At 40.1% G+C, this 22,280-nt stretch overlaps 1 protein-coding gene across 4 annotated transcripts in view; it reads left to right on the top strand.

The window, feature by feature from the left end:
* The window catches only part of samd4a (sterile alpha motif domain containing 4A), a 117,610-nt gene that overhangs the window by 36,357 nt on the left and 58,973 nt on the right, over positions 1-22,280 (top strand). For 2 of the 4 annotated variants that reach the window (XM_033027242.1, XM_033027243.1), the window contains exons 3-4: positions 3,860-4,375; positions 21,913-22,176. In XM_033027242.1, coding sequence (XP_032883133.1) covers positions 3,860-4,375; positions 21,913-22,176 — 780 coding nt within the window. Of the gene's footprint in view, positions 1-2,023; positions 2,142-3,859; positions 4,376-21,912; positions 22,177-22,280 lie in introns of those variants that run through there. The other 2 variants (XM_033027244.1, XM_033027245.1) reach the window with 2 other exon arrangements.

The raw sequence follows: 22,280 nt of genomic DNA, 5'->3' as shown, positions 1-22,280 counted from the left end.
ACATTTAATAGAATAATATTGCTTAAATATATAGTTATTGGACTTTGCATCTCGGAAAAGTCCCAGCTGAGAGGAAGACAGCAAAATACTGAAAATATTGGGGGTGAAAATGACTTCAGGACAGTTTGTTAGGAAAATGAAAGAAATGGTAACAGAATACATACAGCTCAGTGAGTATAATTTTATGGATGAGAAATTGTGTTCAGCCAATTGATGACTTCTTTGACAAAGTAACTAGCATGTTAGATAACAAGGAAGCCAATGGATGTAGCAAATTTTGTTATACATAATTTGGTCTGTGAAGTGCCCCATAAAAGATTACCGCATTAGATAAGCACCTGTGGACTTGAACATAATAGATTAAGTCCAGGGGGTCAGATATGGTGCTTTATGTGTGGGCCAGATATATTGTTAGTGCAGAGGGGCTAGGAGTAAGACCAACTGGGAATCTAAGCAGGTAAGCAGCTCTGATCAGGGTAGAATAGGGGGCCAGGTGTAAGGCTGGACTCAGGGTCAGGAATGAGAGAAGGTATGCAACTGGAGGCAGGGTCAGGAGTAGTACCAGGTGTGCAGTGAGACCCAGGTTGGTCAACATGGGCCAAGTGTTTGATTATAATCTGATTTCCATACATCAATATACTAAGATCATTCATGTGCTGCACGTGTTGATCAGAGCCTGGGCTCTACTGTGGAATGTAATTTAGTCCAACCTTATTCATAGCTAATCCAATTTAAAGCATAAATATTGCATTCAAGTGTAAGTTAAAAGACTCATTACAGTATGCGCCATATTGCACAATTTCAAGCTGAAAAATGCAGAAGCTCCGTACCAATGTAAATTCCACACAGAGAGCTCCTGAGGTTAGGATCAACCCAGGTTGCTGCAGTTGTGAGGCAACAGTTTTACTAGCTCCGCCACTGTTGTTTGTCCATTTAATAGCTACAAGTTACTTGTGTAGTGTGATTACAATAGGTCAGTGTTAATGACCACCTTGTCATAAACACATAATTAATTAAGCTTTCCTTTGAAAGAAACTTCAGTGTGGGGTTGCTTACAGAAACTCCACTTTATTTCCAAAGTTCCTATAAACACCTTACAATGTGTTTACTGTGATTTTGTTATCAGATTGGTCTTTGAAAATCCAGTCCTTGAAAAGGTACATTAATATTCTATTAAATAATGAAACCAATTATTTTAGTCCCTACCACAAGCTATTCACTTACTATTGATTCTTTCCTACTTCCTGACCATTGTCTAACAATTCTGTTTGAAATCATGGCATCCCATTTTGCTCTCCTTACTCATTTTGATGCGGGGAGAGTATACTTAAACACTATTTCTGCCGGTTTTATTTTATCTGCTAACGTAATCCCCATCCACACTTGCATTGCTATTAGATTTAACTTAGATTTAAATACAAACTCCCAAATTCTTTATTTCACCAGCTCTTAATCTTCCTGTAAGACTTGCCCTTTTGACCAAGCCTTCGGTTACTTGTTCTAATGTCTAATTTTTTTGTCTGCAGTGATTTAAAAAATATTAATACACCTTTGTAAGCCAGCTCGATATTTTCCTATATTAGACACTCTATGACAAACTAACTGTTACAAGTGAGTTTGAAGTAACCCATAGATGTTGATGAAACACTTTCTTTAGGCTTTGATTTTCACCAAAGACTCAACTGTATTTTGATGTTAATAATAAAAAATAATTAACTTGGCATTGTGGGATTAACAAATGCATTTGTGACAGATGATTTGCTTTCTCATGTGATTATTCTGATCTTAGAATGTATAGCACTGAATTTATTTTTGTATGAATAACCGCACCCATATCTTAAAACATGGCCCACATTTTACCAACTCTTTTCTGAAATTGAATTTGTATCCATTATCTTAGGTTTTCTCACAAATCATGGAGGTTTCGTTTTTTGTAGTGATGGTACTAGAATGGCCACACGGGGGTGGTCTTTTGCTTTGTTTAGTATTGAATGTTAATGGCAGTTTTTCATGTTTGTTGCTGTCAATTTTGGCTGTCTTGGAAACTAATTGTGGCAAATGACAGTGAGGCTGGGCACATCGTTGTCTGACAGCACGTCACGTTGGTCACATTCTGCAGGACGAGTCTTCCTCGGGTAAAGGTTAGGTGAAGGATAATCCAATGTGATTAATTCAAAATTGAATTGGATGATATGAGGCTATTTACAGAGTAATGTCATACATTGTTTCCAAGCAGCTGATGGCCAAGTTGTTGATATTCTTGCATTCTGTGCAATTACACCTGATGAATATTTTGGCTACCGGAGGCTTTAGTTTGAAATATCATAATGAATTGTACTAGAACCTGCTGATCAATATTAAAACTTCCAAGTTAAATTAGAAAGTTTGGAAAATATGTTTCAGCTACATTCCTTCATTATTGCTATGCTATAATTCTGCAGAATTATTGAACTTTTTTCTGATATCCAACAACCCACCAATTTTTTTTATCATTGTAAGAATTATTATGAAATATTATTTTGTCATTGAATTAAACAACAGTACTTTTAAGTTTGATGGTGGACAAGAAAGAACTGCAGATGCTGGAAAAATCAAAGGTAGACAAAAATGCTGGAGAAACTCAGCGGGTAAGGCAGCACGATAGATGATGCTTCACCCGCTGAGTTTCTCCAGCATTTTTGTTTACTTTCGATTTTTCCAGCATCTGCAGTTCTTTCTTAAGCATTGTATTTTTAAGTTTAATGCATCAGTGTGTGTTAAGGCAAACAATATCAGAATTATTGTGCTTTGCGGTCACTTTAGTTTCAGAAGCTTAATACAATCTAAGCCCTCTGATTATCTTTTACTGTTGCAATAATTTGGAGGATATTGTTTTTTAAATGTGAATTATCTAGTTTCCCTCCAATTGTACAGATAAACCTGCTGTAAGTGAAGTGCGAATAGATTTCTCTCCAAACAACATGAAACTATATTCCAATTTGATGAAAAGTAACTTGGGGTTCAAATGGTTATTTCATTATTTTAGATATCTGTTGCCTATGGAGCACTATAAAATAATGATAATCAACTATCCTATTATTTGGAAATCCCATTGGTTTGGTATCATTGAGTCCAGTTGATATTTCCTATGCTTGCATGAAACCCACTAGGTCCCCATTACCCATGGTCTCTTGTAAACCACTGGAGCGCCATTTCGCATGCTCACTTGAAACCCACTAGGAACCCATTTACTGCACGCTCTTGAATCCCACTGATCCCCATTTCCTGCACTCTCTTGAAATCCACCAGGGCCCAATTTCTGATGCGCCCTCCAAACCTATCGTTTTCACTGGAAAACATATGTAACTTATTAAAGAGGGATGAAATGTGTGTTGAGGGTATTAACAGGAATAAAATCCATCAGTATGGAAATTCTGCCAGGCCTTCACCACAAACTCAAATGTGTTGGATTAACATAGTTTTATTGTACTGTATGACATGTTGTCAACAATAAACAAGCATCACTTGGAGCGAGTTATCATTACTGCAAACATGCCTCAATGCAGGCAAAATTTGGGTGAGTTCTTTAGTGCACTGAGAGGCACGGGATGCAATTACAAGTCACATGTTCTGCATTACATTAGAATACATTCTTTTTATCCCTTCTTTACTTAGTGTTTAATGTCATAGTGAGATAAATAATCTGAAGTGATTGATATAAGTGTAATGTTTAATGTAATGTATGCAAATAAATAACTAAATAGTCGCAATTAAAACTTGTGGATTGATGGTTGGCATTTTCAAGTTTCTAACTAAACTGGAATGACAGTAAGGACCTAAATAAATTAATGTTTTTGTGCTTTCAACTTTGTTTTTACAGTATTCATTAATCAATGGCATCAAGAATCCAAGGACAAAGTAATGATGTTGTTGCTGACCCATCTTCCATTGCTGAAGCCAGGCAATATTGAAGCAAAAATAGAGTATATGAAGCTATTACCTAAAATTCTGGCTCATTCTATTGAGAACAATCAGCACATAGAAGAAAGTAGACAACTCTTATCCTATGCTTTGATTCATCCTGCCACCTCACTGGAGGACCGAAATGCACTAGCAATGTGGCTCAACCATTTAGAGGATCGCACCTCTGGTTATGGAAACCAGAGCAGAGGACGCCATGACTCGATGGATTTTGGGCAAACTCTTTATTATCACCAAAGACAGAACTCTGATGACAAGCTCAATGGTTGGCAGAGCTTACGTGATTCGGGGATTTGTGTGTCTGCTTCGAACTGGCCAGAGAAGAGCCAGGCCTGTGAGAATGGACATTTACCACTTTATTCTTCTACATCTGTACCTACAACTATCAACACTATTGGGACTAGCACATCCACAAGTAAGTACATATACCTTGTGATGTAATAGTTTTCAGTTTTTTAAAAACTGCTAGTGTACTCTGTAAAACAAAAGGTCAGACAAATCATCAGTATTAGGTTACTTGTTCTTAAAAGAAAATGATAATTTGCAAAATATGCAGAGTAATTACATCAAATGCAGTTTTACCATTATGGTGGAAGATTAATTTAAAAAAGACTGAAACACCTTGGATGGCAACATTAAAATTTTAATTGGAAGATGGTTGTACAAAACACAAAGTGTTAGAGGAACTCAGAGTCAGGCAGCATCAGGGGAAGGAATAGGCAGGCAGTGTTTCAGGCTGGGGCCTTTTATTTGCCTGAAGAAGTGTCCAAACCCGAAAGGTCGACTGTGCATTCTATTCACTGATGTTGCCTGGCCAGCTGAGTTCCTCCAGCACTTTGGAGTTTTTTTGGCTCACGATTGCAGCATCTGCAGTTCCTTGCATCTCTGGAAGATGGTCGGCATTTTATTATTTCCTGGTTTGGGATGTGGTTTAGAATTATAGGACTTTCACTTCCATAGTTGAAATTCCAACAATTTGAAAGCCACCTTGCCCACAAAATAATTAATCATACACTTGGATTTCCTGAGTAAGAAGCTGCCAAGGATTTATTGGGTTCATTGCATCTAAAGTTATAGTTGCCCTTTCCAAAACGTTACAGGAAAAGTACAAAGATAAATATTTGGATTTTGATATTTTTCTCGCCCAGCAAATGGAATGTTCTGGTTATTGCAAAGAAAAAAGCACGAATATTGTATTTTTCACTCTTTCACACCTTTCCACCAATGATTAATTTGTGGAATGGAAATCGAGTGTCATAGCCTAAATAGATTCTTAAATGCCTTGCTCCTCTAAAGTGCCATGGTTTTCTCTACTATATCCTGCATCATTTGCGTTAAGCACCACAGTTTACAAAATATAACACTGATGCTTGTGTGAAACTAAATGTTGGTACTGCTTGGACTGTAATAATGTAAATACGTTAATAGACATTTATTCCATTTTTAATTGCAGCAAGATTGATAATTTTGCAGTCAATTGTGTGGAAGTTCAGTTCGGATAAATGCGAAATAAGAAGAAGCCAAGGTTTTATCAAAACTGCAGAAGTAATGTTGGGAGAATCTAATCTGTAGAAAAGGTTGCCAAAAATGATGATAGAAGCAGTTGGCATTGATTACTTCTAAAGTAAATTGGATTTGCCCAAACATTTTGGAATATATGATGAATTTGTGACAGGATCCTTGATTGCGAAAGTAGATTTAAGGACAGGTGACTGTATAAATGGTTCTGCAAGTGCTCTTTCACCAGGGGTAAGTTTGTGCCATGTCCAGCTCTACTGTTCCATATAATGATTGAGTTTCATTTCCAAGATTGTTTTACATCAAGCAACCAGCTGGATGTTAGAGGGTGAATTATGTCCCAAATAAATTAAACATGTCCATCCCAACGTTCTCTTAATTTGACTTTTATAATCATATAATAATATTTATTATGACAATCTCGTTGCAGCTGAACATTTCAGTAATTGGCATAAACGGTCACAAAACATGAAACATTCAATTATAAGACTTATTTCAATTGTGATTACAGAGCCTTAAGGCATTGCTTATTGGCAGGTTATCCCCAAAACAGTTTTCATCCTCTTCCATCAGATGGCTTCAAAATCTACACCTTCCCCATCTGTATCTCTTGCTCCTTTTTCTAACTTAAGTCGCTGCCCTATCAAATTTTCTTTTCTCTCCTTTGATTAACTAAATCAGCACTAAACTGGAGATTTTTGGATTCATTTACTAACATATTATTTCAATAAATGTGCTAAGCCTTGAAAGAGTTCTTGAGAACAATAAATGGAACAAGTTCATATGTAGGCTTGTTCTCCATCCATTTTGCTCCTCAGTCCCAGTCTTTTCTGAACAACGCCTTTAAGGAACTGAGGGGTCAGGTATGGTTGCTACACATTACCATAAGGGTCAAAGGAAGAATAAATCTAAAACTCTGGATAACAAAAGAGATGTAGAAGAAAGTAAGTCAAAGAAAGGCTATGTCTGACAAATGCTGGGTTGTAAATACCAGTAATTAATCGGTGGGAAAGTGAAAATTTAAGTCAGGAAAAGGCAGCATATGAGAAGCTTTGTTGTCAAGATAAATGGGAAACAAAAATGTTCATGTGGCATATAAATAGTAAACAGATAGTACATGGAGGACTGGGGCTCATTTAGAAAAAAAATGTGAACTTGCATGTGGTCAGTGAAGGAGTATTAAAGTACTAAATGAGTACTTTGCATTTGCCATAACTGGAAAAGAGGGTGTTTCCAAAGTAACTGTGACGGAGACGGTAGTTGAAACATTGAATACATTAAAAAAATGATAGCACAGAGGAATTGGAAGTAGGCTCAATTTAGAGTGGGTTGTCATCAGGATACAGAGATGGTGCCATAGAACAGAAAAGCTTTAAAAAAAAAAAAATTGTACTCCTATGTACAAAAAAAGCCAACAAGACACATCAAACAGTTTTGCCTCAATGGGGATACAAACATTTAGAAACATTAATCCAGGACAACATTAATAGTCATTTGGCAGAAAACTATATTGAAATCTGATAGAATGTATTGGTGCAGTAAGAACTGATGAGTGTAATGTAGTTGATTATAGAAACATAGAAACATAGAAAATAGGTGCAGGAGTAGGCCATTCGGCCCTTCGAGCCTGCACCGCCATTCAATATGATCATGGCTGATCATCCAACTCAGTATCCTGTACCTGCCTTCTCTCCATACCCCCTGATCCCTTTAGCCACAAGGGCCACATCTAACTCCCTCTTAAATATAGCCAACGAACTGGCCTCAACTACCTTCTGTGGCAGAGAATTCCAGAGATTCACCACTCTCTGTGTGAAAAATGTTTTCCTCATCTCGGTCCTAAAAGATTTCCCCCTTATCCTTAAACTGTGACCCCTTGTTCTGGACTTCCCCAACATCGGAAACAATCTTCCTGCATCTAGCCCAGTGGTTCCCAACCTTTTTTTGGCCATGCCCCACCTAATCACCTCTAAAATCCTGATGCCCCCCCCCCCCCCATATTTTAGCACGAGCAGACAAAGAAATAATTATCAGAAAATGGAATTTACTCAAAATAACATCTGAAACATAAACTACATATGTTTACCTGATGCCCCCCTTAAAAATCAAATTGCCCCCCTGTGAGGCGTACGCCCCACGTTGGGAACCACTGATCTAGCCTGTCCAACCCCTTAAGAATTTTGTAAGTTTCTATAAGATCCCCCCTCAATCTTCTAAATTCTAGCGAGTACAAACCGAGTCTATCCAGTCTTTCTTCATATGAAAGTCCTGACATCCCAGGAATCAGTCTGGTGAACCTTCTCTGTACTCCCTCTATGGCAAGAATGTCTTTCCTCAGATTAGGAGACCAAAACTGTACACAATACTCCAGGTGTGGTCTCACCAAGGCCCTGTACAACTGCAGTAGAACCTCCCTGCTCCTATACTCAAATCCTTTTGCTATGAATGCTAACATACCATTCGCCTTCTTCACTGCCTGCTGCACCTGCATGCCTACTTTTAATGACTGGTGTACCATGACACTCAGGTCTCGTTGCATCTCCCTCTTTCCTAATCGGCCACCATTCAGATAATAGTCTACTTTCCTGTTTTTGCCACCAAAGTGGATAACCTCACATTTATCCACATTATACTGCATCTGCCATGCATTTGCTCACTCACCCAGCCTATCCAAGTCACCTTGCAACCTCCTAGCATCCTCCTCACAGCTAACACTGCCCCCCAGCTTCGTGTCATCCGCAAACTTGGAGATGTTGCATTCAATTCCCTCGTCCAAACCATTAATATATATCGTAAATAGCTGGGGTCCCAGCACTGAGCCTTGCGGTACCCCACTAGTCACTGCCTGCCATTGTGAAAAGGACCAGTTTACTCCTACTCTTTGCTTCCTGTCTGCCAGCCAGTTCTCTATCCACATCAATACTGAACCCCCAATACCGTGTGATTTAAGTTTGTATACTAATCTCTTATGTGGGACCTTGTCGAAAGCCTTCTGAAAGTCCAGATATAACACATCCACTGGTTCTCCCTTATCCACTCTACTAGTTACATCCTCGAAAAATTCTATAAGATTCGTCAGACATGATTTACCTTTCATAAATCCATGCTGACTTTGTCCAATGATTTCACCACTTTCCAAATGTGCTGCTATCCCATCTTTAATAACTGATTCTAGCAGTTTCCCCACTACCGACGTTAGACTAACTGGTCTGTAATTCCCCGTTTTATCTCTCCCTCCCTTTTTAAAAAGTGGGGTTACATTAGCTACCCTCCAATCCTCAGGAACTACTCCAGAATCTAAAGAGTTTTGAAAAATTATCACTAATGCATCCACAAGACAGAACCAAAGTAGTTATTCAATTGGTCTGCCATGTCCTTGTTTCCCATGATCAATTCACCTGTTTCTGACTGCAAGGGACCTACATTTGTTTTAACTAATCTTTTTCTCTTCACATATCTATAAAAGCTTTTGCAGTCAGTTTTTATGTTCCCTGCCAGTTTTCTTTCATAATCTATTTTCCCTTTCCTAATTAAGCCCTTTGTCCTCCTCTGCTGGACTCTGAATTTCTCCCAGTCCTCTGGTAGGCTGCTTTATCTGGCTAATTTGTACGCTTCATCTTTTGTTTTGATACTATCCCTGATTTCCCTTGTTATCCACGGATGCACTACCTTCCCTGATTTATTTTTTTGCCAAACTGGGATGAACAATTGTTGTAGTTCATCCATGCAGTCTTTAAATGCCTTCCATTGCATATCCACCGTCAACCCATTAAGAATCAATTGCCAGTCTATCTTGGCCAATTCACGTCTCATACCCTCAAAGTTCCTTTCTTTAAGTTCAGGACCCTTGTTTCTGACTTAACAATGTCACTCTCCATCCTAATGGAGAACTCAACCATATTATGGTCACTCTTGCCCAAGGGGCCACGCACAACAAGACTGCTAACTAACCCTTCCTCATTACTCAATACCCAATCTAGAATAGCCTGCTCTCTCGTTGGTTCCTCTACTTGTTGGTTTAGAAACCTATCCCGCATACATTCCAAGAAATCCACTTCTTCAGCACCCTTGCCAATTTGATTCACCCAATCTATATGTAGATTGAAGTCACCCATTATAACTGTTTTACCTTTGATGCACGCATTTCTAATTTCCTGTTTGATGCCATCCCCAACTCCACTACTACTGTTAGGTGGCCTGTACACAACTCCCACACCCCCCATCAGTCTGAAGAAGGGTTTCGGCCCGAAACGTCGCCTATTTCCTTCGCTCCATAGATGCTGCTGCACCCGCTGAGTTTCCCCAGCAATTTTGTGTACCTCCCACTAGAGTTTTCTGCCCCTTAGTGTTTCGCAGATCTACCCATATCGATTCCACATCCTCCAAGCTAATGTCCTTCCTTTCTATTGCGTTAATCTTCTCTCTAACCAGCAACGCTACCCCACCTCCTTTCCCTTTCTGTCTATCCCTCCTGAATATTGAATATCCCTGGATGTTCAGCTCCCAGCCTTGGTCACCCTGGAGCCATGTCTCCGTGATCCCAACTATATCATAGTCATTATCTGCACATTCAACTCATCCACCTTATTACAAATTCTCCTTGCATTGAGACACAAAGCCTTCAGGCTTGTTTTTACAACACTCTTACCCCTTATACTATTATGTTGAAAAGTGGCCCTTTTTGATTTTTGCCCTGGATTTGTCTGCCTGCCACATTTCACCTTGCTACCTATTGCTTCTACCCTTATTTTACACCCCTCTGTCTCTACGCTCACACATTTAAGAAACCCTTTCCCTTTAACTCCATCCTCAACTATCCCATTCGACACCCCACCCCCCTTATTCAGTTTAAAACCACCCGTGTAGCAGTGGCAAACCTGCCTGCCAGAATGCTGGTCCCCCACCTGTTAAGATGCAATCCGTCCCTTTTGTACAGTTCCCCCTTACCCCAAAACAGATCCCAGTTTTAAGAATCTAAGAATCTAAATCCCTGCCCCGTGCACCAGTTCCTCTGCCACACGTTCAGGTCCCGTATCTCCCTGTTCCTGCTCTCGCCAGCACGAGGAACTGGAAGCAAACCGGAGATAACAACCCTGGAGGTCCTGCTTTTCAGCATTTTTCCGAGCTCTCTAAAGTCACGCTGCAGAATATTCATCCCTTTCTTTCCGACATCGTTTGTACCGACATGCACTACCACTTCCGGCTGTTCACCTTCGCCCTTGAGGATTTTCTGCACCCTGTCCGTGACATCCTGGATCCTGCCCTCGAATCCCGTCTGTTGCTGCAGAAACCCCTGTCCGTACCTCTCACAATGGAGTCTCCCACTACAATGGCGTTGCCTGACTTAGGCCTTTTTGGTTTTGGCTCAACAGCCCTATTCGCATCGCAAGCCAGTCCGCCGCTCAGTGTAAAAACGTCTTCTGTCCCGACAGCTTCTAAGTGGGTGAACCTGTTCACAAGAGGTACAACACCCGGGGACGTTGGCATTCCATGCTTCCCTCCCTTTCCCACTGTCTCCCACCTTCTCTCTTCCAGTACCTTAGGTGTAACAATCTTACTGTAGAACTTGTCGAGGAACGACTCCGTTTCTCGGACGAACCTGAGGTCATCCACTTGCTTCTCCAGTTCCCCAACACGGTCCTTCAGGAGCTCTACCTGGATGCACTTGCCGCATTTGTAGCAGCCAGAGGCACCAGCGATGTCCTTGACCTCCCACATACTGCAAGCATTGCACTGAATCAGCTTGCCTGACATTTCCTTCTTTCGTCTCTCCCTCTCAAGCGTATTGCGTAGTCTCCTCCCCTCAGCTTCCTCGCCGAAGACTCTCGAGACAAAGACTCACACTTTACTCACAGGGCACTCCCTCACAAGGCCACTCCCCAAGAGCAGTCTTGCTTATATTGACTGATAAATTGCCTAATTTACCAATTTACAAACCAAATTCCTCAGTTTTCAACTGTTTTCCCTGCATGGTGTGTGGACTTCCACAAGGCCCCAGGTGTCGAAATACTGAGTTGTTGCTCTGGACAATGATTCTCCTCCCAAATAAAAAATGGGTTCATTAACATGAGAAAGCAGCTTCTCAGCATTAATTCTGTACATTGTTCTTATGATTTCATGCACTCAAGATTGTCTTGCACTCTTCAAAACCCAAGTGAGTTTAGCCCAGTCTTTATCTTCGGGACAAATCTTCATCCCGAATTCAGTCTAGTGTTCCGGTTGTCATCTTAGTCATAGAGTTATAGAGTAGAACACAAAGTGCTGGAGTAACTCTGTGGATCAGGCAGCATCTCTGGAGGACATGGACAGCCAATGTATCCATGTCCTCCAGAGATGCTGCGTGACCAGCTTAGTTACTACAGCAGTTTGCGTTCTATGCAAGATTTCAGCAGCTGCAGTTCCTTGTGTCACGAAAGAGTCAGCGAGCTTATCCAGCACAGAAACAGGCTCTTCAAACCAAATTCGCTCATGCCGACAAGTTGCCTAACGAAGTCTGTCCCACTTGCCTGTACTTGGCGCATATTCCTCCAATCTTTTCCTCATATCATGACATAGCCTTTCAGAAATGAAAATGCGCTTTTGTACTCTAAACCCGTGGAAATTTTTGCCAAATAATAGCTTGTTATTTTTCATAAACCAGTACCCCATTACTATTTGTCTTTTGTTAATCAGCACCCAATACACCTCTGAACATCAGAATTTATAGCTTTCAGTTTCTAATTTTCCAAAGTGAATAAGCACACACTCACCAATATTGCATTATAATGCCACCCATCTTCACAGTTAATCTACAACTCATTGCAAAGTCTTTTATATCCTCCTCACAGCTCACTTTTTCACTGAATTATTTGCAAACTTGCACATCTTTTATCAAAGTGATCAATATAAATTGTTGATCGCCAAGGGTCCAGAACATTGCCATGTGGTGTTCTACTATCTAACCTGCCAACCTGATAATGATCTGTGTTTACATACAGTTTATTATCTTTCAATCAATTGTCTATCCATCTGAGGCCATATCTTCATGTATGGTATGTTATAGGTCAAGATAGCACATATAAGATTGGTACATCGGTACGGACATAAGGAATTCCAGATATGGAATGTATTAGCATGGATAAATAATTGTCTCAAATGCAGAAAACTGTACAGGCCTTTATCAGGTTGGCGGGCTGATATCATTGTTATGTCACTTGGGTTTGTCCTCATTGTTTCCCCCTTGGTAATTCAGATAATACTGTGCCCACTTGATCTCCCCCTCAGCTCTGATAGTTATTTTCTCAAGCAAATAGATTTCTCTGTTATAACCCATATTGACTGCTTGGTCACGTCATGAATTTCTGATGCCCTAGAAACATATTGATGTTAATGCACATCAGGATGTTTCCAGCAGCTGTTCAGTTAGTTTACTGTTACCTGCTTTTTCGTTTCCTTTCTAATTTTTTGGATTTATTATTTACATTAAGGTCGTTCTTTTTTGCAAATTTAAATTGACATTTGCTTTTAAAGTAAGATTAATATATGTGATATAAAGTATTGTTTTTGTTGGATTGTGGCAAATCAGAATGCCAAGTTTTAATATCAATATTGTGAAGTGTTTGAAAATGGTAATTTTTTACTGCCACTGTAGAATAGATCGGATGCATTAATCTCTCTGAAGTGACTATTTAAATAATCCATGCAGTGACTTGTTTGAAGCAGTCTGGCACACCTAGAGCGACTGGTACCAATGTTGAAATGGAAAAAAGTGTTCTAATACAAATATCTGAAAGATCATCACTGTTTGACCAAAATATTTTAACAATAATTTTTTTTAATGACTTGTTAGAATTGCTCAGCATTTGCTCTTTATTTTTGGAGAGGATGGAATTTGCATCTGAGAAATGTTGGCACTATTTACTTAAAATGTGTACTGTTATGAAGAGATTTGTGTTCATCATTTTAATACTTGAGTACAGTGTGTACATTGGAAATGATCATATGTAGCATTGATTTGCTGAGATTCTCGATGCCTGAAGTAAACTGACTTTTTTGGTTCCAAGGACAGTAACAAGAAAAAAACATTGAATTTGTCAAGGCAATTTTCTATGCGAGAAAATACTCTGTACAGACTGTTTATTAGTTTGTTCTGAACAAAAAGTGTAATTATTTACAGGACTTCTGTCAATAATAAAACTGATATTCATCTATTAGCAAAATCGGAAAATCCCCAGGTATTTCACATCTGCATCTTGTCTCCATGCAAAATGTTTATTTTATATAAACATATTTTGTTTTCCTGTGTCTCTGACATGTTAAACATAGTTCCAAATGCCCCAAAATATTACATTTGCTCTTGATATAAATTAAATTCTGTATTTGTAACACGTTGAGGAATCACTGAATTTATCAAAGAACTGACTGTTAATTAGAATTTAAGCTATTGATGTAAAACAATGTAAATAAGAAGCAAAAAGCAAGTTACTGGAGGTACTCAGTGGGTTGGGCATCATCAGTGGATGGAAATGGATAGATGGTGATTTATGTCAGGACCTTCAAGACTTGATGAAGGATCCTGACCCAAACCATCGCCTGTCCATTTCCCTCCACATATGCTGTGTGACCTGCTGAGACCTTTCAGTAACTTGTTTTTTGCTCAAGATTACAGCGTTGTTTCTCCGGTTTAAATAAGAAGTTCACCAATTGTAGAACGTATTCTGTGAAACGGGAACAAGAAACACGAGCAACTGCAGAATGCTGGAATCTGGAACAAATAATCTGCTGGAGGAATTCACCAGGTCAAGCAGCTTCCAAGCGAGGAAAGGTATTGTCAACGTTGTGCGTCGCAACCCTGAATCAACTGAGAGGAGAGTGAAAATAGCCAATATAAAGGGAGGACCAGTGGCGAGACGGGCCAATGAGTGATTGGTGGACAGTGGAAGGGTGACAGGCAGCTGGAGCCAGGTCGAGGCAGAAGTAAGGGGGGGAAATGGATTTGGGAGACAGAAACAGGTGGATGATATTGGAGGAAGAAAATGAAATAAGGCAAGTGGAGCCATAGAGGCGAGGGTGAAGGTGAAGAAAGCTGCTGGAGAGAGATAATCAGAAACATAAAAAGCTAAAAATAAATTGCTGGAGTAACTAACTCTGCGGGACAGGCAACATCTGTGGAGGGAATTAATTTGTCTGAAGAGGAGGCGGAACCTGAAACATCACCTATCCATTCCCTCCACAGCAGCCTGATCTGCAGAGTTACTCCAGATTGCCCAAGATTCCAGCATCTGCAGATCCTTGGATCTACATAAAATACTACTATTGAATTCTGAGAAATGAGGAAGATGATAACGGGAACCTTTTGGGGAGAGATGGGCAGATGGAAGCAGAACCAGATGGGGAGGTGGGAGAAGTATGGATGGTACCACGACGGGGACGAAAGTGTTGATGAGGCGGTAGGGATGAGAAAGTAGACAAAAATGGGAGGCAGGAGGAGGATCGGAAGGAGAGTGGGTGAGGGGAGGGAGCGGAAATCACACAGGAGGTGAGGGGTACCTGCAATTGGAAAATTGAAGTTGTTGGTCAAGCTTTGTGAGAGGTCTCCCAGCTGTCCAGTGGCAATGGATTTCACACAAATCCAACAGCAGAGCACAAACTGGCTGCAACTCCCCAATGGTTAAGCTAGGAACAGGAAGTCTATTCATTTGAATTGGGATAAAAGGCATATCTATTTTCCTTGACCACTTTGCATAAATGTTTTTTGCTTTGTTTTTATATATAGCAACATAAAAACTGTTAAAATTATATTAATAACTTCTGAATGTTACTGAATGGCAACTGACAAAGCCAGTAGGCATGACTCAGCCTGCTGTCAGTTTTTCCAGTTAATTTGGGAGCAGCACTTGTTCCAGCCTCTCAACTCAATGATATTACAGCACCAGAGATCCGGGTTAAATCCTGATTACGGGTGCTGTCTGAACAGAGTTTGTACATTCTCCCTTTGACCGTGTGGGTTTTCTCCGGGTGTTCCGGTTTTCTCCTCTCCAAAGATGCACAGATTTGTAGGTTAATTGGCTTCAGTAAAATTCTAAATTATCCCCAGTGTGCAGGATAGTGCTGGTGTACTGTTGCTGGTCGGCGTGGAGTTGCTAGGCTGAAGGGCCTGTTCTGTGCTGTATCTCTAACGTCTCTACATCAGAATAGGCCCTGCCATTGTATAAGGCCTCTTGATGCAATAAACAACCTGTCTGTTTCCCCCACCAAATGCTGCCTGACCACAAACCCCCACCCCCGAGTTTCTCCAGCATTTTGCATTTTTCCTCAAGATTACAACATCTGCACTCTCTTTGTCCCTTAATTTTGTTTTAGAATAATTTTGAGCAGAAAATTTGCATTTGATGATCTGAGCAAGGCAGTCCTAAATTAGTATGAATAAATGTATTGAGCAACGGTAGTTCACCACACACGCCCAAATGGTTAGCTTCAAAATATTGCTGTGATGTTTATTATACTACGAGTCTGTTTAGCATGCATATTATTTTCCAAATAAAAATTTATTCTAATGGGGAAAATTATTTTTTTGCTGTATCCACCATATTGTTGCTTTGTTTCTCTCAATCTTTTCGTCAACTGCACTTGTGCAAACCTTTTAAAGATTGAAACTAAGTTTAAAAAGCAGTCGAATTGAAGAAAGAGGTTTTATTTTTTGATTGGAAGCCAGGGCCTCTTTTTTTTACACCGTGCGGTCTCTTTCTACAAAGGGTCATCCTTAATTATATCCGAAGAGTTACTTGACTTGATTGTCGTTGCTCAGAAACATACTGGCAAATTTGATACCGTAATTTTTAAGATAAGCAGGTATGGGAACAATATTGTTTTGAAGATATTGTAAACAAATGGTTCTGGGGTTTGTTTGGTTGATATAAGACCTCATTGGCAATAAATAGTAAATTAAAAAGGAAAGCAGGACTTTTCAAAAAATTTCCAAATTATATATTTGAATATGATTATAATTTTTATTTCGGCTTGCTCTTGTGTTTAGTTCTTGTACATATGATTTTGATGATCGACTAAAATATTTTCAATTGAAGTACAATGATTTATGTGATAGACCTCTATTAAATACAAGATTTTAATATGTATTGAATCCAAGAATGTGAGGGGTGTGAACTTTTATTTTTATTTACTAATCGATGCTTCTCACATTTGTAAGCTGTCTACTTGGAATTAAATTGATATTGAGAATTAATTTGAAACGATACTGAAGGAAACAAGCTGGGACTGAAGGATTTATTCATCATCTCATTCAAACAGGTACATGAATAGGAAAGGTTTTAATGGGATGGCAGCAGGGACTATTGGAGATGGGGCATCTTGATTGGCGTTGACAAGTTGGGCCAAAAGGTCTGTTTCAGTGCTGTATGACTCTATCTTGGGTCTAATAGTACAATAGCCACGGTATCACCGGACAAAATATACGCGGTCGGCAAGTCTCAAAACAGCGAACTCTGCCCTATTCATCATCGCCGGTGACTTAAATCAAGCTATATTCAGGAACACTATAAACATGTCTCCAGCCCCATGCTGGGTGTTAACACATTTGATCACTGCCACACTACCATTCCTCGCGCTCATTTCACCAGGCTGATCATTTATCTGTGCTGCTTCTGAAGAGAAACTGAAATGTGAGGCACTAATGAAAAGAGCAATACAGTAGTGGTCTGTGGAGGCCAGTGGTTCGCTTCAGGTTTGCCTTGAGTTGGTAACCTGGAACCTGTTCTAGACCGTTTCATTCAGCCTGAATGCGTATACTTTAGTCTTCACGGTTTTAATCAAGAAAAGCATGTACGATAACATTCTGACAAAGATAATAAGGGCCTACCTATATAACCAGAAACCTTGGATGAAAACGGAGACATTCTGCTGAAATCTAGATTTGGGGCGTTCAAGAGGGAAGATTCCTCCTTGTCAAAGGAGGCCAGGAATGATCTATCAAGGATGCCAATCTATGTCATTCGTGCCAATATTGACCACGACCACTTGCTGCTCACCATCCCCTCTCGGATCCTACATTCACTCCACAAATTCTTGCAACAATTCTCCTTCTATGCCCTGTGTTCTATACTCCATATGCCGGCCCATGCAGCTCCAGGTCTGACCGCAGCTCCAGGTCTCACTCGCCCACACCTGCTATGGACCTCAATTTCACATTATCTTGTGCCAGATTGACCTATATTCCTTCCTCTAGCTTCACAATTCAGAACTCTTCTATCCTTATCTCACTTTTTTTTTCCGTCTCTGTCTTTTGTCCTACCATCTGACAATCAATTCCTCCCCCACCTGTATCCATTTACCATTTAGAAACCAAGATATGCAAGTGCTGGTCTACAAAAAAAGACACAAAGTACAGCAGTAACAGCTGGTGGGGAAGTCAAAGCCTGGCAGGTATTAGGTGGAATGGATACAGATAAGCAGGGGGTTTTGATTGGCAGATGATTGGTAAAGCACCTCGTATTCCTCTTGGGTAGCTTAGAACCTCATAGTATAAACATTGAATTCTCTAATTTCAGGCAACCCCCCCATTCTCTGTGTCACACCTAGACTCGCAACCATTTATTCCCTCCTCCTTACCTTTCACCTACATTCCTTTCTCTCGCTTCACAATTTGCAATTCTTCAACGTGTGTTTTCATTTCTGACCTTTGTCGAACCATTTGCATATCAAAACTCCCCTTCACCTATATCCATCTACCTGCCAGGCTTTCTTCCAACATTCTTTCCCCACCTACAATCAATCTGAAGAAGGTTCCCGAACTGAAACATCACCTATCCATGTTCTCCAGATATGCTGCCTGCCTGTCATCTGCAGTTCCTTCTTACACATGCTGCCTGACCTACTGAGTTACTCTAGCACTATCTCTTTTTATTCCATCTATCACTTGCTAGGATTTGTCCGCCCCCACCTCTCTTCCAGTTTCCTCACCACCGCAATCCGTCTGCAGGTGAGTCCTGACCCGAAACATCGCCTATCCATAATCTCCACAGATGTTGCCCAACCCGCTGAGTTACTCCAGCACTTTGTGCCTTTTTTATACACCAGCATTTGCAGTTCCTTGTGCATTCGTCAAAAATGTCCATCATCCTGGTCCTCTCCTTTCACCCTACTTCTGGGAGAAGAAAGAGGAGCTTCTTCCCCATTGCTTCCGACTCCTGAACTAATCATTTCTTGCACACCTAGTTCCTTACCCTTAACTCTACCTTATTCAGTTATTCCATTATTATACTTAACTTTTCCACATGCACCGTCCTGCTGTTATATTATTATTTAATGCAGTATTTATCAAGACTATGTATACTGTGAGCTTCATATGAACAAAGATTTTCATTGTACCCTGGTGTACTAATAAACGAATCTATGAATGGCATAGGTTTCTCAAATCACAAATGAGGATTGCTTATCTATATACTATTAAAACTCTGTGCCTGCCTCCTGCCGTCTGGCTGCCGTCCGGCTGCCTTTCTGCCTTTTGATTCGTTCCATCGTGTGATGTCACAATGCCCAATACTCGCAGATGTCCAATCGGAATGGCCGATGCTCGCAGATGTCCAATCGGAATGGATCCATTTACATGTACGGCTGCCGGGGGCATTTTTTCCCCCCCCCCCCCCCAATATTTCAAAAATAAACTGGCTTCTCACCCATAGAAGCAGCCATTTCGGTAGACATTTCACTTTCCATTCGAACTATCCACTCCTCATTAGATTTTGTTATGTTTATGTCCACATTTTTCATTAAAACATTCTCCCCCCCCCTTCCCCCCCCCCCCCCCCCACTCACTCATTTTGTCGCCTCCTGCTGGCCAGCGACCATAACGGCTGCTGGCGCCCGCATCTCGCCTCAAAGACGCCATTTAAAACCAGCCGCACTCCTCATTCCTGGGCCGCTTGAGTTGGAGGACCACGTCTCCCGTGGGGGCTACGGGTAGGGAACGGCTGCTTTGGGGGAGCAGACCCACTGCCCTTGGTCTAGTTTTCCATAAAATTAAAAGTAGCAAAGAAATGCTGTCTGATGTAATCCTGTTGATAGGCTTGGCAATTAAAAGATTTTTAATAAAATTAAAAATATAAGGCGTTGGTTGGCAACCACATGCTGAGAACACATCTAGGCATGAAAATGCACTAGTACCAAGGAAAGTAGCTTTTAGATGGCGCAAGCATGAAGAAATTGAAAATAATAATATTTTTAAATTCTGTATTCTATGAATAAGGAAAAGTATGGAAGAAATTCAGCAAAGAAAATTGGACAGGGTGGTGTAGAAAGTATTTGGCATGCTGGTCTTCATCAGTCAGGGCTTTTAGTATTTGAGTATGTTGCAGTTGTGCAAAATGTTGAGCACAAAGCGTGATTTTATACTGCTGTATAAAGTCATAAGGGACGTAAATAACGTGAATGCCTAGTCTTTTTCCCAGGGAAGGGGAGTCAAAAACGAAAGGGGATAGGTTTATGGTGAAAAGGAAGGATTTAAAAAGGACGAGGGGGCATCGTCTTCATACAAGGGGTGGTGCGTATATGATACGAGCTGTCGGAAGAAATGGTTGTGGCAGGTACATCGCCAAGTTTAAAAGATATTTAGACAGGTACATGGATAGGAAATATTTGGAGGGATATGAGCCAAACACTGGAAAATGGAACTATCTTAGATAGGCATCTTGATTGACATGGATGAGTTGGTGCTGTGCTGTACAGTTTTTACTTTTAATTCTCTCTTTGGTACATGTATTTATTAGACTTTAGCATTTTTCTTGCCAATAATGATTATCTGAAAAATAAGTCTTACTCCTTACTCCATTTTTGCAGATTAAGTTTGGTATATGTGCATTCAATATTCTTTAATGGAAAACAACCAATAGCACAGATATTAGTAAAAGACAACAGAATTGCATAGATTTCAGTTGTGGATGACCACTTGGCTTATTTGCTGAAATAATGATGAATGCTGCTTTGTTCAAACTGAAAGCTAATAAAATGTTCTAGCTCCTTCTCAGCAGCTGGAAATAAAAGCTCTTCATTTCACTGCCATGTTTATTCACTTAACATTTTGGCCACAAGATAGAGAGTAATGGAAAAGGATATGTGTATTAACCCATATGTTATTTTAGCCAATTGTGTTGTTTTCATTTTAAAATACAACTCTTAACTGTTCATCGTTTCCATTTTCTAATATCTGGAAATTGACATAAAAGTACTGATGTTTTATGTCGGTGTTATTTTCAGTTCAATGTTTCCAAAAATTGGCTGTGAACTTGAAACAGATCTTGGACTCTCTTTTACATTGCTTTGTTTATCTTAAGGAGGGTAGGGGGGGGGGGGGGGTGTTTAGGGATAGAGGAGGGTGGTGGAAGTATGAGGGAGGGAGGGAGTGGAGGTTGGGGGACTTATTGGAGAGATAATTTGTGTCTGCAAGAAAGCAGAAAGGGGGATCTGGAGATATGAGGATAAGAGGTAGCAAGGAGACCAAGGTTGGGACCAATTTAATATTTGGTGGGGAAGTAGGATCTTCATCAGGATTTACCTGGACTTGCAGGCTTTGAGTTACAAGGATAGGCCTGGACATCTTTCTTTGAAGCTTAAGGGTCTGAGGAATGATCTTGTTGAGGTGTACAAGATCATGAGGAAAATGAATAAAGTGAACTTTCAGTCTTCTAAGGGTATAGGATTCTAAAACAAAGGACGTAGGCTGAACGTGAGGTGACTAAAGGGGCTATCTTTTCAATCAGGGAGTAGTCCTTATCTGGAATTAACTGCCATAGGAAGCTTTTAGAAGTGGAAACATTTATGAATTTCAAAAGATCTTTGTACTGTATAAATGGTTCAGAGGGCTATGAGCCAAATGCAGGCAAATGGGACTATCCCAGAATGATAATTTAGTTGGCATGATGGCTGAAGGGCCTGTGTCCATGCCGTACAGCTTTATGTTGATCAATTTTGCCATCTTCAACCTGATAGAAAGCACTTTTTTTAGACTTTGAATGCACGTGGAACATATAAGAGTTTGGCATGGACTGAAATATCGCAGCAACAGTTAGGGTTCTATTATCTCTGTGCAAGTGGTAGTTTATTTTTATTTACTGTTCAACTATATAAATGATTCTTAAGTAAATTGATTTACAGTTTTTAAATAATATGGCTTTAGACCTGGTACGTCCAAAACCAAGAATAGTTTATATAATTTTAAAACTATCCAATTTGTGGGCTTAGGATGTCACGTGTATATGAAATTGTAAATAAGACAATAAAAACCTAGATCTAAATGTGAGATAGTTTCAACAATGGAACTTAATAACAATCATAATGATGACAAGAAAACATGTTTAATGCTGCCCTATTTGGTAGGTTTTGGATAACTTTGACACGTGATTGCCTTCAATAAATAACTATTATATGTTATAATATGTTTTCTAGTTCTCTCAGGCCAGACACACCACAGTCTTCTGAAGCGTTCAGTATCTCTTACCCCACCAATCAATGTGCCAAATCAGCCTCTAGGTCATGGATGGATGTCTCATGAAGACCTGCGAGCAAGAGGACCTCAGTATATTCCATCAGACCATGCCCCTCTCTCCCCACAGAGTAGTGTTGCTTCTTCTGGTAGCGGTGGGAGTGAACATCTTGAAGATCAAGCAGTGACACGTAACACATTCCAAGAAGAGAGCAGTGGCATGAAAGGTGGGTAACTGTTCTTAGAATGGTGTTCCTGAAAGCAGCATATAGCTGCAAATAAAATCCAAAATGGAGAGGTAATGTTCTTATTTCATCATCATCGCTGATCT

Source organism: Amblyraja radiata, chromosome 9 (genome assembly GCF_010909765.2).
Source record: "Amblyraja radiata isolate CabotCenter1 chromosome 9, sAmbRad1.1.pri, whole genome shotgun sequence".
Classification (NCBI taxonomy): domain Eukaryota; kingdom Metazoa; phylum Chordata; class Chondrichthyes; order Rajiformes; family Rajidae; genus Amblyraja; species Amblyraja radiata.
The sequence above is the reverse complement of the archived record's forward strand: the minus strand, read 5'-3'. Positions and strand labels throughout refer to the sequence as shown.